The sequence below is a fragment of the Chrysochloris asiatica genome, unplaced genomic scaffold (assembly GCF_000296735.1).
Source record: "Chrysochloris asiatica unplaced genomic scaffold, ChrAsi1.0 scaffold00040, whole genome shotgun sequence".
In the NCBI taxonomy this organism is placed as follows: Eukaryota; Metazoa; Chordata; class Mammalia; order Afrosoricida; family Chrysochloridae; genus Chrysochloris; species Chrysochloris asiatica.
In genome coordinates, this window is record NW_006408558.1 from 9,785,380 (window position 1) to 9,800,687 (window position 15,308).

Here is a 15,308-nt window from a genome sequence, read left to right on the forward strand (position 1 = left end):
ACTCAGTGGTCAGCCAGTCTACTTTGACTCATGGAAATCCCATGTGTGTGACAACAGAGCTGTGCTACATAGAGTGTTCAATAGCTGATTTTTCAGATGTAGATTGCCAGGTCTTTCTTGAAGGTACCCCTGGGTAGGTAGACACAAACCTCCAACTTCTTGGTTAGCAGCAAGAACACATGAATAGTTTGCACCACCGAGGGTCCTCTCTCTAGCTTAACTCCTTGCAAAAAAATCTTCAGTTCACCAAATTTCAGTGATATGAATAATCCTTTAGGGTTCCTGTGTTAAATATAAAGTAGATGCTGAGTTAATGAATTTAACTTCAAAAGCTTAAAACCAGGGTTTTCCAGGAAGCTTATGCTCACTGAATTTGTTCCATGTAAAAATCATGGCTATTAATTCTAGTTGAAATGGAAAAGCCCTTCTTCCTTACCTACATAATTAGAAACAATCAATACAACAAAGTTTTTAAAAATTATATTTATTACAAGTGAATAGATTAGAAGATTTGAAATGTTATAAAGCAATATACACAATGAATAAATAATTTGCACAGGAGAGACATGTCTACATTACATAACACTGTCTAGTATGGGAATACTTAAAGTAAATCCAGTGATAATGGAGAAAGTCCATAAAAATGCTAACCTGTCTTTCCTTGTATGAAATTGTTCAAGTATAAAAATCCAATACAGTGTAAAATAGTCTTCAATTTAGTTTAAGAGTAAAAATTGCAAGTATTGCAGTTTCAGAAGAAAAAAATGTAAAGCAGCATTTAAAAACTACATTAAGAAGAGTGTTAGACAGATGAGTTACCAAAAAATGAGATCTACATGAGCAAAAATCAGAGAAGGAAGCATGAAACTAGCAATGTAGCCTGGTTAACAAACCTAAAAGCTAAAATGAACTAAAATGTGTTAATGTAAGAGTACGCTCTTATACAGTGCACATATGAATTTAAATAAATCCAAGTCAACGTCTTTCGTTGAATAGGTTAATATTTAATACGCTACATCTAGACCTACTAAATAATTTATGCCATGAGATGAATACATAATTTTACAGTGTCACATCTAAAGTTCCTTTCTTTAGAGTGCAGCATAGTAAAACTTAAAAATAAATATCTTAAATAGCATTACTATTAAGGCACAATATAAACCACATGATCATTAATCTTTGAAGAATTGTAATCTCAGTAACCTTGTTGTCTCGTGTACTGTAATCACTAATAAATAGTTTTAAATATGACTCTGAAATAGATACTACAAAGTGTAAAATTATTTAAAAAGGGGGGGAAAAATAAATGTCCTTAAGACAGTTCTTAAGGGTGTAGAGTCTGCAAACTTTGCCTGCTTTTATTCATAACGCCACAAGTCGACACAATAAATAGAGAAGGCTGTTGTAGTAAATGCCCGATCCTATTTCAGAATCAGAATTGCTGACACCAGCAGATACAAGTTTCCCAAAATTGAAACAGGATGGGGAGAGGGATTAGAATGTGACAAGCTCATCAAACAAGCACAAGTGATGTGTTCTTTCCAGAACTGTGTGTTAGTGATTGTCTGTACAGCTGTTGTACCCATTCCTTACACATCACTTGCTCTATAGTTCCACTCATCCTGAGGACAGATGAGAAAATAGCTTTGGTGCCTGTCCACCACTTCGCCCACCACACCACACTCCCAGATTGATTGTTCGATGCCCGTTTTTGAGATAGTAAGAACATTAACTTCTTACTCAAAAAAGTTCTATAGGCCATAGTGACTGCTAAAAATGACAATCAGTGCTTCCAAACACTATGTTAAAAAAAAAAAAAAATCTGTTTTTTAAAAGGTAATTCAAGCTACATATTGCTCACTCTGTATTCCCTGGTTCAGCTAGATTCAAATAGCATTTCCTAACTGTAAAAGGCAGTTTGCTTCCCTGATACTATAAAAAGAGCAAAAATATAAACCCCGTTATAAAAGTGAAGTTCCATCACCACGGTTCCCTGCCCATCATTTCAAATTGACCTTTCATTGTCTCTGGGATTGATTTCCAAACCTGTTCCTACCCTCCCCATTGTCACCCCTTTCTCATCCAGGAACACTACTGGAGTATTTAAAAAAAAAAAAAAAAATCCTGCTTTGTAATAGCATAGCTTTTTTGCCCCCCGCCCCAAAGCGGTTAAGTCAATGTTAATGCTCTCATTACCTACTAAAAATTGGAAAGTTGGGGGGAAGGAAGGGAAGAGAGAACAATTCAACTTTGATCAGATGTTTGTCTATTGCATTCGGTCTGTTTGCAGCTGCTGAGGCTGATATTGGCCAAATGCTGCAGCGGCGGCAGCTGCTGCAGCGGCGGCAGCAGCTGTCCCAGGAGCCGCTGCGGTGATTGGCTGCTGGACTGCGTAACCATAGCCCCCAGCGGTGACGTATCCTGCAGCCGCGGGCGAGGCTGCGTAGGGGTACTGGTCGTAGGCGGCGGCGGCGGCGGCAGCTGCTGCTGCAGCTGAGTATTGTGCGTACGCAGCTCCAGTGTATTCAATATAAGGCGTGGTGGGGGCAGCAGCTGCTGTCGGCTGCACATGCGGAATTACAACTCCAGGCTGCACAAAAGCCTGCGGATACACATAGTGGGCAGGTATCCTGTTGAAAAACGGAAAACAAAATCAGGCAGCCATCACCTCCTCTCTGTACCATTCATTGTCCAGAAATAAGACAAACTCAAATTTAGTGGTTATTATCAGCATAGGGTTGCCACAATATCTACTTTTGTACTGGACCATTGACATTACTCTGGCCACAACCAAAGTCACACAATGCCAACAACAAAAAAAAATTCAACAATAACAAAAAAGCCATGAGGCCCCCTCCCCCACTGGAATTTTTTTGTTTATGATTATTTACAGCCATTAAATGTCATTTAGTCAACGTATGGAAAATAAAAAAAATCAAGGTTCTTGAAGGCTACGTTGTTGTTAAGTACCGTGGAGTCGGTCCGACTCATAGCAACCTTGTACAGGGTTTCCGAGGCTGTAAATCCTTTCCGCGAGCAGAAAGCCTTATCTTTCTCCCACGGAACAGTTGCTAGTTTCGAACTGCTGACCTTAAGGTTCGCAGCCCGATTCGCAACGAGTCCTTAGTAATAAATGCTTCATTGGCTAAGACTTAAGAAAATCTTGTGATTAGTTCAGAAAAGAACCATGTTTGGCAAATAGAAAAATTCTTAGTGAATGCAGGATTTAAAGGTAATCTATGATTGCTCAGTTCCCTGGGGCAGGGACCAGTTTTGTCAAAACGAAAACAAAATTTCAACAAAAGATTTGGCTTGAATGATGTATGTGTATTATCATGGCAACCCTACTTGAAATTGCTAGGCAGACTCAGCACACATTAATCTCTCTGCAACCTCAGTCACCCTTATTACAAATCATAATAAAAAAAAAAAGAAGCAGGCGACAAAATAACAAAGGAGTTTAAAAGTTCACAAGTGTGGTAAACACAGCAGAATCACACTTCTCAAACCAACTGTAGTGCAGGTCATTCTGTCACAAGAGGCTGTTGTGGGAAGCTACAGAAATGCTATTAACATTCATGGCAGTGATTTCCAAAGAGAAGTGCAGCACACTTTCTTTCGTTCTTTTCTGTTTTCCCCATAAAATTCATAAGGACACAGAGGTCAATCAAACCTGTTTTGACTAGCAGGCAACTGAGGGTCAGCCAGCTTGTTTATCTCTATACAAGATAGACAGAAGGGGTTTTGGGGAAGACAATGAGGTTGAGGAGAAAGGGAGGGAGAAGGAACACCAAATATCTCCAAAACTAATATAAACTTCTAGATGGTTTATTTAAGTGTCACAAGTTAGGAAACATTTTAATTTTGGCACATCCATTTTTGTTTGTTCCTCCAAATCAAGAATACATTGATTAGCCTATATTGTTTTCATCTTGTCCTGTTAGTAAACACTTTGCACAGCTAAGTCTACTACTCTTTTCATGATCTTGAAAAAGTTCGAGAGTGAAATAAAATCAAATATCTTGTAAAATGATAATATTCACAGATCACAGACAAGACAGACTCCAATGACCTTCCCTGAAAGTCAATTTGGTCAAATAAATAAATCACAAGAGGCATTACAAAATTAATAAAACACAATGCATGCACATCTCAAGTCTCACTCTTGCGATTCATTATGGCCCATTGAAAATACTACCATGAATCTTTGTTTATTTTCATCTTTCTTTAAAATCATCTCCATCAGAAACTCCGAGACTTCTAAATGTACGGCACTATGATGCCATGTGGTTGTTGGCAAAGGCCAAAAACTTGCTAAAGTACAAGCACAAGTGACAACCTTTACATTGGAACAAACTCAAACCAGAAAAGCTTTGCGCGGTCCGATTTTCAAAACGTAGTTTTGGCTTTGCCGTTTCAGCGTTTCTCAAAAAGCACTCATTAATGAACATCCATGGAAAAGATGGATTTATCACCAAGGGTAGTGAACTCTGACTCCAGTGATAAAAATACACTGCGTTTTACTAGACTTGTAGATCTTTCCCAGTGCCAGGAGAAACGACGTCATCAAAGTGTTTCTGAGGACACTCAAGAGATGTTATTAACTGCTTGTCAGAAACCAGACGTGTGGTCGTCCATACACTCAAAAAATTTTTCTGCAGGTCAGGTGACAGGCTCATTCCAAGCGACAGGTGTGGCTTTAAGGAACTCTGTCCCCAGAGGTCGCCTCTTCTACATTGTGGAGACATAACTAAGAGAGCCTGCTCTCAGTTCATGCCAGTTTACATGTGGTGATGGACACCGGGGGCTGCAGCTGGGCTATTTTTGATCCTGTCATGCGACAAGGGTTTCCAGCGGGTAAAATGTCTTTATAAGGCCAAAGTAAAACATCTATCAGCTGCAAAGGCCAGCCAGCAAGAAGCTCACTGATACCGAAACATTAACCCCTCAGGCTCCTAAAGTTGCAAAGGGCAACACAGGGATTGCAAATTCATAGGCTTGAATGAAAGTGTTAATTAATCACAAGTTTATCCTACACAAAGAGGTAGGACAAAACTGTGTGTGTGTATATGCTTGTGTGTGGGATGCATTAAGTGATAAACAAGGTTGCTTAGAAGACTCTCTGTCTCTGCATTTACTTTTCATGGAGAAATTATTTTGTGTTGATAATGCTAACCAATGAGGGTGTGGTGTTCCCTGAAAGATCGAAAGTCAAATGAAAACCTAGAGCCCTTTAAGGTTCAGGGAAAAGGAGGATCTCAAAGACTGTGAAGAGACCAAAGTATCGCAGTTCAGGAAGCAAGGTAGAATCCAACAGGTGGGTGAAGATGGCACTCAGGAAACAACTCCTATATTAAGAGTAACTCCTGGAGAGCCCATGTGTGTCAGAGCAAAGCTGTGCTCCACAGAGTTTTCAAAGAAGATTGTAAACTCTTTCTTCCAAGGCACCTCTGGGTGGACTTGAACCTCCAACCTTTCGGTTAGCAGCCAAGCGAGTTAACACTTCGCACCACCTTAATAGTCTAAGGAACATGCCTAGCAGATACAAAAGGACAAATGCCAAGCAGATACTTCAGCAATTTTCAAACAAAATCCTTACGTTTTTCTTTTTGCACATCTCTTCAAGTCCCTCTGACTTCTGATTTTTAAAGCAGTACAATTGTTTCCTCTTCTAATCAACTGCACCATTTTCAGAGAGTCTGCATCTCAGAATGCTCAAAGGAATCAGGGGCTCCTAGTCACATAGCAAACTAAATGCGAATTTCTTAAACCTTGACATTCTAGGCCCTTTATGATTCTGGGTCCACACTGCTTACCTTTCCACTATTTCTTTCCACAAACCCAGGACAAAAGGGCTTCTTAATGATTTCCTGAACATGCCAGATTTTCATAACCCTCACCTTTACTTTTCTCATCCCTCTGCCAGGGATGCCAATCCCCATTCCACCTGCTGAAATCCAAATCCTGAAAATGAACACTCTTCTTTGTTACTGTTGTTGTGTGGAATGGCTCCATAGGGTTTTCAAGCCTGTAACTGCAAGGTCGCTTTGAACTGCAAGGTCGGCAGTTCAAGCTCACCAGCCGCTCCTCGGAAACCCCATACAGGGTGGCTATGAGTTGATACCAACTTGATGGCACTTAACAACAACAAACGTTTCTCAAGTAGATTGCCTCTCTTTACAGGTGCCTATGGGTGGGTTTCAACCACTAACCTTTCAGTTAGTAGGCCAGCGCTTAAGCATTTGCCCCACCCCAGGGACTCCTCTCCTCATTTTAGCACTCATTTCGCGTAGGGCCTGCAGCCATTAGCTTTTTCCTTTCAGTCTCACAATTCTCATCTGTGAAATAGACAGCATATCTTTAACCATGATTGGTTGTGCATTGAAAAAAAATACTCTATGTGAAGATCCTACTATGATGAATACAGTAGGTACTCCATAAGTGAGCTCTATTACCATTTAGGGGTCCTGGTATGGCACAGTAATATCAGCATTGGACTGCTAACTGCAAGGTCTGTGGTTCAAACCCACCAATGGCTCCTTGGAAATCTTAGGCAGGGTCCCTACAAGTTGGAACACACTTGATGGCACATAACAATAACATCATCATCCTCGAAAACCTGGCTGAAGTTCTAGCTCCTTTCTTGAAGACTTCTGGGATTATACCAACAGGATGTCTCCTTTCCTTAGCTGAAGTTACACAGAGAGAGCACTTTGGGGTTGTTAGTTTTCTTATTAGATGACAAGAGAGAAGGAGTTATGTCTTTTGGACTGCAGCCTAACACAGAGGAGGGAAGATATCCAAGCCTTTGCTATCAGTCAGACCATGATTCTGAACTGAAATTCAAACACTTATCACTTCCTAGCTCTGTGATCCCAGTGAAGTTAATTAACCTCTCTGGGTCTGGCTCAGTTTTTTTTTTTTTTCCCCCTAACGATAGAAAGGATATTAATAGTGCCTTCATCAAAGACTTATTGTGAGGATTAAATTATATAATTTATGTAAATTCTTATCAGTGCTTGGCATGGAGTAGATGTTCAGTTAATATCAGTAACCACCCTTCCTGTCGCTGGACAGTACAGCACCTTGCTAATACACTCAGCACAAAGTTCAACACACATTTCCAACCTGATCTACATTAGCCTAGAAATGTCTACTCTCAGGTTTCAATAAGAAAATGATTCTTCCAAACATAAAATATTTACAAGATACTCTTAGGCAAATCCTCAAGTTTCTACACATCTGCCCAATGTGTGGCATCAGAAGTTCCCTCAGACCAAGGCTTCGTCTTTAAGGGTAGAGAGTAATCGGGGAACTGTTTAGGGACAACAAAAATTGTTTAGTAACTAGAATTTCAGATAATGCAATTAAAAAAAACAACCCTCAAAGCTTCTTAATAGGCCTAAAATAAGGACATGTGGCATTCAAAGAGGATTTTAGGATGAGCAGATGTGATTTATTAGGTACAAACTCTGGGGATTAGAGCACTGTTGAAAACCCCTTAAAAAAAGAAAGGGAGGGCTTGCTTGTTTCATCTGGAATGCTATCTATTTCTAATACGAATCTCAAGTTTAAACAATTTATGCAAACAGTAATAATCACCATGCCTTATAAAGACAGTGACTATTAGAAGAGATGGAAAACAAAAGGTTGCCATCAAAACACACTTAATTTAAAATTTCCATGTGGCTCAGTTGACACTGGTTTTTCTTATTTTCTTTTTGTTGCTTTCTTTTTCAAGATTCTGTAAAGACCACCACAAACAGTCTAAATTTTGATGTCCAGTTCTTCAGACCCTCCCCCGCATCAACAGTCTGTTTTCTCCATACACAGTCTTTTCTTCTCAGTGTCTATACTCACATTCATCCCATCATGCTACACCCACTTTCAGACATCTGTATTCTCCCTTCTCTATATCCAGGGCATTGGATACTCAAATTGGCCCAAGTCTAGTTCAAGTCTGTACCTTCCTTTCAAAACCCTGCCCAATTCCTCCAGGACATCTACATTCACGTTACTGTGAATTCTTCTTGTACTTGACAGAATACCAAGTAATTTAGCAATTAATTATTCCTGAGCTTCCCAAACTAAAGTTCAATTTCCTCTTTTGCCTTACTCACAGTGAAAACATAAACATAGACTGATACCTGTTGACTGATTTAGTATTCCAATTGTTTTGAGACTATTCGTGTAAGATCATAATGAAGTTCATCTTCACTTAATATATACGTTCTCCTCCCCAGTTCTACCTTTAAACACAAGTTAGACCCATGAAGGAGTGGGGTCCTGCAGAAGTAGTTGGGCACATCACCCTATGACTTGTGATCCAAATCCAGGTTGGTTTGGATAGGATTGTAAGAAACAGCTATGTGTCCATATAGGCCCTTCTTAATCAGACAGAAGACTCTTGTATGGTTAAAAAAAGGTGAGTGAAAATTAGCAAAAGAATGAGCATCCATATGTTGAGTGTAAGGTTCTAAAACAAGATGTTGTTGTTGTTGTTAAGTGCCATCGAGTCGGGTCCGACCCATAGCGACCCTGTACAGGGTTTCCGAGGGTGTAAATCCTTACGGGAGTAGAAAGCCTCATCTTTCTCCCGTGGAGCGACTGGTAGTTTCGAACCGCTGACCTTAAGGTTCGCAGCCCGATTCGTAACCACTACGCTACCAGAGAGCTTGACTCTTTCCAAGGCAGGTTATTAGTACTCTTTTGGTTTATTCTTGAGAGATACATAAGGTATACATCTATCTATGTAGACAGGGTCCAACATTCCAGTTTAGACTTATCAATGTTTGGGTGTTAAATGAGAGAAGAAATTATTGCACCTTGGACAATGAGAACCTTTACAAAAAGAAATTTAAAATCTTTGGCATTCAAGTTACAGGAATGTTGATGGGGTAGAATAAGGACAAAATAGGCTCAAATGTTCAGAATAAATTTAGGAGGTAGGTGGTATTCTACCCATATTAGGTGTCTGAATGGGAGGGAAATGGGGAGCTCAGATAAGGAAAACTGTTAATCACAGACTCAAAGACAATACAAATAGGAGCAGGCTGTTTACCTCAACGTTAGTGCTACTCTACTTAAAAAAACAACTGGCTAGTGTTAATGAAATCTGATGAAAGTTGAACCTTGAAATTAGAAGGCCTAAAAGTAGATACACATGACAAAAGAAAGAACCCCATTCCCATAAAACTCCCCAATGAAACAGAAACTTAGGACATGCAAGCAATGAATCTGTGTTCTTACAGAAAGACCATCACACATATTTAGCACTCACTACAAAAATATGGGTAAGTGGAAGTCACAGGTTACAGCTTAAAAGCAAGGGGGGATAAAACCGAACAAAAAAAGACCCTTTGCTTCCCATGGCAAAGTCAAAAGTCAACACCCTTCAACACCACCACCAAAACCAAAAACACAAAGAGCCCCTTCCCCAAGGAAAAGAAAACACTTTCATTACAGCTCTTTTCAATTAAATTTAAAAAGCACACAGTTTAGCTATCAACACCACTTCAGGACTGTAATAAATACAATCAAGCACACGGAGGTCTATTGACTAGTGTGAAAAATAAAAAACAACACCAACATCCATGCATCGTTAATCACCATCTGAGCTTGTGTGTCTGAGTTTACTGGTTACAGAATTTAATTCCAAACAGAACTATTCCACCTCTTATCATCGTATCCTTCTGATCAGTTAGCTTAACTGTATACGAGCCCTGTCAGGTTAGAAAGAGATAAATACAATTGAGTCAAGTTGAACAGCAGTAACAGAGAACGGGCACAACCACCTTGTGCACAATTCGTACCTGGTGTTTTTGTTTTTGTTACTCATAAGCTCAAAATTGTGTCTGGTTTGGAGGCTGCATACTTGGGTCACATAACTTGACTCATCTAAAAATATTTATAGTATCAGCATTAAAAATACACAAGCATACATAAATAGGTATAACCAGGAAAATTCTGTGACATGATGCTTTGTGTGTATATAACAAAAAGGCAGGTTAACAAATGAGCTATATTGAAACATTAAGAGGGTTTGTTCAATGCACTTACCCAAAAGGTCTTTGTATAAGGGCTGGATGAAGCTGTTGAACACCAAAGGCAAAACCTAATAACAAAACACACCACATTCTCTGTTTATACATGATCACCCTACCACAACATATAAAATACAACCACTTAAAAAAAAAAAAGTGATTTTACTTAGAAAAGATAACTATTGTTTTAATGCTTTAGATAAAACGTTTATATATATATATATGCATATATGTCTATGTATATGTGTATGTAGTCTTGGTGTGGCACTATAGGATAAGCACTGGACTGCTAACTGCAAGATTGGTGGTTCAAACCGATCAGTCACTCCTTGGAAACTCTATATAGAGGTTGGAACAAACTGAATGGCTCTTAACAGCAACAACTATATGTATATATAGTTTTATAAAATGTCAGTTTTATAAATGCTGTTGATTCTGAGTAAAGATTTTAATTAGCTAAAGTGGGAATTAAAAAAATAATAATAACTGCAGTTCGACAGGGCCATCTTGATAATTCTTGTGAAATGAAAACAAGACACAGTAGGACTTGCAATGAAGTTACATGTCACAAATATCCCTACAATTCTGAATCACCACCTATAAAAAGCTTTTGTAATTTGGAACAGTGACTTTGAAATGCTCTGGACAACACTCTGGAAGAACTGGGCTTTGCAGCTTATGGTGTTCAAAAATCACTAAGATAAATTCTCCTTTCCTTCTCTTCTGGACACTATATATACACTGCAGACAAATACATACATTGTTGTTAGTTGCCAATGAGCCGATTCTGACTCACAGCAACCCACGTGTGCAAAGTAAAACTGTTCTGCAGAGTTTCCAAAGGCTGTGACCTTTCAGGAGTATACCATCAGGTCTATCTTCTGAGGTATGTACTTCTGGATAGGTTTTAAATACAAACCTTTTGGCTAGTAGTTGAACGCTTAACCATTTGTACCACACAAAGATTCCTAATACCTAATGGAGTATTTGTTCATGCATTCACTTTCTGGACAACCTAGTTTCTTTTAACTCAGTTTGGATGGAAGTATGACCAACTTCTTTCTTAAACTTCAGATAGAAAAACTTAAAACAAGCACATGATTTAATCAAGCAAAGTTGCTTACCCAAGAGAATAGATTACATTTTCTCAACAACAGTCAACTCTCAATTACTTATACTAATGAAAAGGGCAGTGCAAATGATCCCAAAGGGATTCTTTTCACACAGACAAAATAGTAATCTTCTATTGGTGACTAATAACCACATAACTGGAGTTAGGACTTCTCATCGCTAAGTGCCAGCTATCTCATTTGTGACATGAAGACCCTTGACTAAGGGAACTCTATTTCTCTATCTCAATATTAACGCCATACTTCCCACTTCCCTTGGATCAGTGTTCAAGTCAGATAACTTGCTCTGAGCTCAGGGCAATTAGTGGTGAAAAAAGAGTCAGGAATATGTAGAGAAGTACAGCTAGCTGAATTTTTGAATTTGGCCCACATATGTGAATTTGGCGCATATGAGAATTATCTACAAATGCTAAGAGTTAGAAAATGGAGAATGGATTATGTACACGCATCTTATAGGAAACCTGAGTCAAGCCTAAATCTGGGTGTAAACGAATTGTCCAGGCCCCACAGATCTGTTTGCACATAGCAGATGTGTGTCCATACAGGTGCATTTCAGGTCCTGAAAGGAGTGTTTGTAACTCTCATTTATTTTTAATGCCTTGGTAGTATAACTAACTATGGTTCAAGTTCACTAACTACACCTACAGATTCTAAGGGAGCCAAGGTCTTGTGAATCAAGGATTCATACTATTGGGAAGTGTGGGGCTCTGCTAGAGGATGGAGGATGATAGCCATTTCCTCACCTGGTTGCATAATCCTAGGTTTGGCTCCCAAGTATGCTAGATTCACGTTGGCCTTTCTGCCATCAATGATAGGGTTGGGATCCTTGCAGGCCCTTTCTGCAGCAGCCCGGTCCGCCATGGTGACCTTAGCAACATATACACACAGAGACACACATAAAAAGCTCTAAATTAACCCCTGAAGGAAACACCAAAAATCAAACTAGAGAAGTTATTAATGGTAAAAATGCGGGGTTCGCAAACTTTCTTTTTCTCTTTTCGTTGGACCTTAAAAAAATAATAATGACCCAGCCCTCATTCTAAGTCTAAAGGGTGCTAGTTGGGCCTAGTTAAGATCTACAAGCCTGAACTTCCTTTTAGAATGGCTCTAGGACTCAGTGCCCTCCCACCCCCCCAGACTCTGCTTTCAGTAAATCTAGTTTTAAGTCTGCCCATGGCACCCAGCCACCTGCATATTCCCAACGACAATAGTTATTGTCCTACTGTGGGGCACACTGGCCCTCAGCAGCTGCATTTCCGAGTTAAATATCCAAAAAACGTAATATGCTCTGATCGGTTTAACACTGAGCCATTGGATCATCCCTTACAGAATCTACCTTCGTAATTTTTAAAGAAGGGGGTTAGTGGCACGAGGGGAAGGCCTCTTAGGACGTTCTCTCTCAGCCCAAGCCGAAACGCCAGAAGAAAATGCAATTTACAAAGCAACAGCTCGCTTAACCACGGGCCTCCAACCCCGGAACGCAAATTCTGCTAGGCTGCGGCCCCTCCCTCCCAATCCTCGGCGCCCCAAACCCAAGGATCATTACAATGCTGGTCTTCCAGCCCAGCCGCGCCCCACCCTTTACACCGCACCCCCACTCCCACCTCCTCCGGGTCCTCTTGGAACCTTAAGAGGCAGGGGCGCCGGCTCTCCCTCCTCCAGCTCCGCGCGCAAAGTTTCAGTTCAGCCACGAGCAGAGGGGAAGCGCGCTCAAGCCCGCAGGTTGCTTCCACAGTTACACCAAGCCCCTCACTCCAAATTCTGACCCTGGGGCTAGGAGTCACTCCTTCCCTCCCCGCCCCATCTCCCCGCCGATTTCTTTGTCACCCTTCTATTCCCCCCACCCCCCTCCATTCGCTCAACTTACAAATCCATAGCCTCTGGATTTGCCCGTTTGCCGGTCAGTGATGACCACAGCCTCCTCGATCTCGCCGAAGACCTCGAAGTACTTGCGCAGGCTAGCATCGGTGGTATGGTAGGGCAGCCCCCCAACGAAGATCTTGGTGTACGTGGTGTCTTTCTGGGTAGTATGCATCTTCGCGCCCGCTCCGCGGCTCGGGCTTCGGCTGCGGCTGCGGCTCGGGCAGCGGCTGCGCCTCCTCCTCCGGCTCCGCGTCTCCCGCACCCTTCCGCTGCTGGCGGGGGCCAAGGGCGCGCCCTGGGGCGAGGGTGGCGGCGCGGCGGGGGCGTGCGGCCAGAGGCGGCCGAGGGCACGGGGCGCACGGCTTCCGAAGTCGCCAGCAGCCCCGGAGACTTGACTTCTCTCTCTCCTGCCGCCCCCCCTGCCGGTCACGGTACAAATTCTCTGGATCGTCTGGGTTAGGATCCGGTTCTAGAGAAAGTGGCAGTGGTTTCCACTCATCCGGAGGGGAGGCCCGAAATGGAAAGAGAGGGTGGTCCTCAAGCGTCTAAAGGGGTGCGTTGAGAGGTAGATTTTTCCGTCTTAGAAATTAGGTGGCTTGGGCGGGACGTGGGTAGGGTCGGCAAGGAAAGCGTTCGCTCGTGGAGGTGGGTAGGCGGGCAGGCGGGCGGCGGGGGCCGGGGAACTCCGCGCGGCTTCGGCTCCAGTCCCGTCCCTCCTGCCGCGAAGCTGGAAGACTAGTGCGGAGGACGGCTCTCCACCTCTCTGCTCCCTTCCCCCGCAGGCCGGGGGTCGGCGCCGGGCTGGGGAGGGGGCGGGCCGGACGCCTGCGATTGGCCGCGACCGCACCTGGGGCGCCGGGCGCCGCCGCCCCCCAGCTGTTGGGAACAGCTGCTTCTCCCCGGGCGCGGCACGGAGCAGGCGGCCGGGCTTGGGCTCTGGAGCCGGCGTAGGGGTATGGCTGGGGACCCCTGGAGGCGACCTCGCTCTAGGCGTCGCTTGCTTCAACTCTTAAAGTCCTAGAGACCCGGCGCAGCTCCGGGCTGGACTCAGGGCGCGGGCTCTGTGCTGGAGGAGAGAACTGCGTTGCTCTCCAAAGTCCACAACGCGTTGACTGGGCCAGAGACCTAGATGGCTGAGCAGGGGTCCCCGAGCCTTGGGGCGGTTCACTGAAATGCCACTTCCAACTCAGGATCTAGGGTCATAGGAGAGTAGCTAACCCTGCCTTAGCGGAAAACTCTGGTCAGGAGAGAGAAAAGCTGGGAGAACCAGAGAGATTGAGCCAGAAGGAAATAAAGGTCTAGCGCTTGGAAGAACCATTAGATTTAATTGTTCAAGATCCAGCCAACTGAAGTAACCGTAGATACAGATTCTATCAGGCGCCGCCTTTTATTACAAACCGTAAATTAGTACTTTAGCCCCCACAACCACCAGACTTGTGTTCTCTCCCAACTTAGTTATGCGGGAAATTTGGTACCGATTTCTCATCATAAATTCTTCTTCTTCTTCTTCTAAGCAAATAATGAATCGGCTTCCTTTTATTTGAATTGCAGGAATCAGTTTTAGCTGGATACAATTGTACAGGGTGTAATTTTTTAAAACCACTACTTTCTACCAGCAGCCCTTTAAAGCATTTGTAGACCATACACGACATTGTTGTTGTTGCTAAGTGCCACCGAGTCGGTTCCGACTCAGCGACCCTGTATAGGGTTTCCGAGGAGCAGCTGAGGGGTTTGAACTGTCAGCCTTGTGGTTCGCAGTCCAGTGCTGGTCCTACAGCGCCAAACCAGTCGTCCATAAGCGAAGTTTTGTTGTTGTTGAGTGCTGTGGATTCTGTACCGACTCATAGTGACCTGTATAGTCATATAGACTCATACAGACTTCCGAGGAGCGATGGTGAGTTTGAACCGCCGACCCTGTGATTCAAACCAACTTTGCGGTCCTACACTTATAGCGCCACTCTATTAAAAACAAAACAAAAAACCCTCACTGCTGTCGTTGTTGTTAAGTGCCATCGAGTCGGTTCCGATCCATAGCGACCCTGTATAGGGGTCTCGAGGTGAGCTTGAACCACCGGCCGTTTGGTTTAAACCAACTTTGCAATCCAGCGTCACACCAGGACCCTACATAGATAGGGTTTCCAATACTGCAAAGCTATTTTACAAGCATATGAGAGCCAAAGAGTGAAGTTGTAAACAATACCCTTTCCTTATTGCTTAAGTAAAAGTCATGGCTGCTCAAAAGGGACTTTGTGTCGTTATGATAAAAGATAAT

General features: G+C 42.6%; 1 protein-coding gene across 1 annotated transcript; it reads right to left on the reverse strand.

Annotated features, from left to right (window-relative positions):
• Nucleotides 1-468: 468 nt before the first annotated feature.
• Nucleotides 469-13,374, reverse strand: RBM24 (RNA binding motif protein 24). Its single transcript, XM_006860800.1, has 5 exons — nt 13,362-13,374; nt 13,041-13,219; nt 11,917-12,040; nt 10,060-10,114; nt 469-2,630 (listed from the first exon to the last, which is right to left on the reverse strand). Exons 2-5 carry the CDS (start codon nt 13,206-13,208, stop codon nt 2,267-2,269), a joined length of 711 nt encoding a protein of 236 aa, XP_006860862.1. The 5' UTR covers nt 13,209-13,219; nt 13,362-13,374; the 3' UTR covers nt 469-2,266.
• Nucleotides 13,375-15,308: the final 1,934 nt, after the last annotated feature.

Coding starts and splice junctions, on each gene's coding strand:
- RBM24 (XM_006860800.1), bottom strand. CDS start 13,208: ATGCATACTACCCAGAAAGACACCACGTACACCAAGATCTTCGTTGGG. Junction 12,041..13,040: donor AATCCAGAGGCTATGGATTT/GTAAGTTGAGCG, acceptor TATGTTGCTAAG/GTCACCATGGCGGACCGGGC. Junction 10,115..11,916: donor ACCTAGGATTATGCAACCAG/GTGAGGAAATGG, acceptor TTTTGTTATTAG/GTTTTGCCTTTGGTGTTCAA.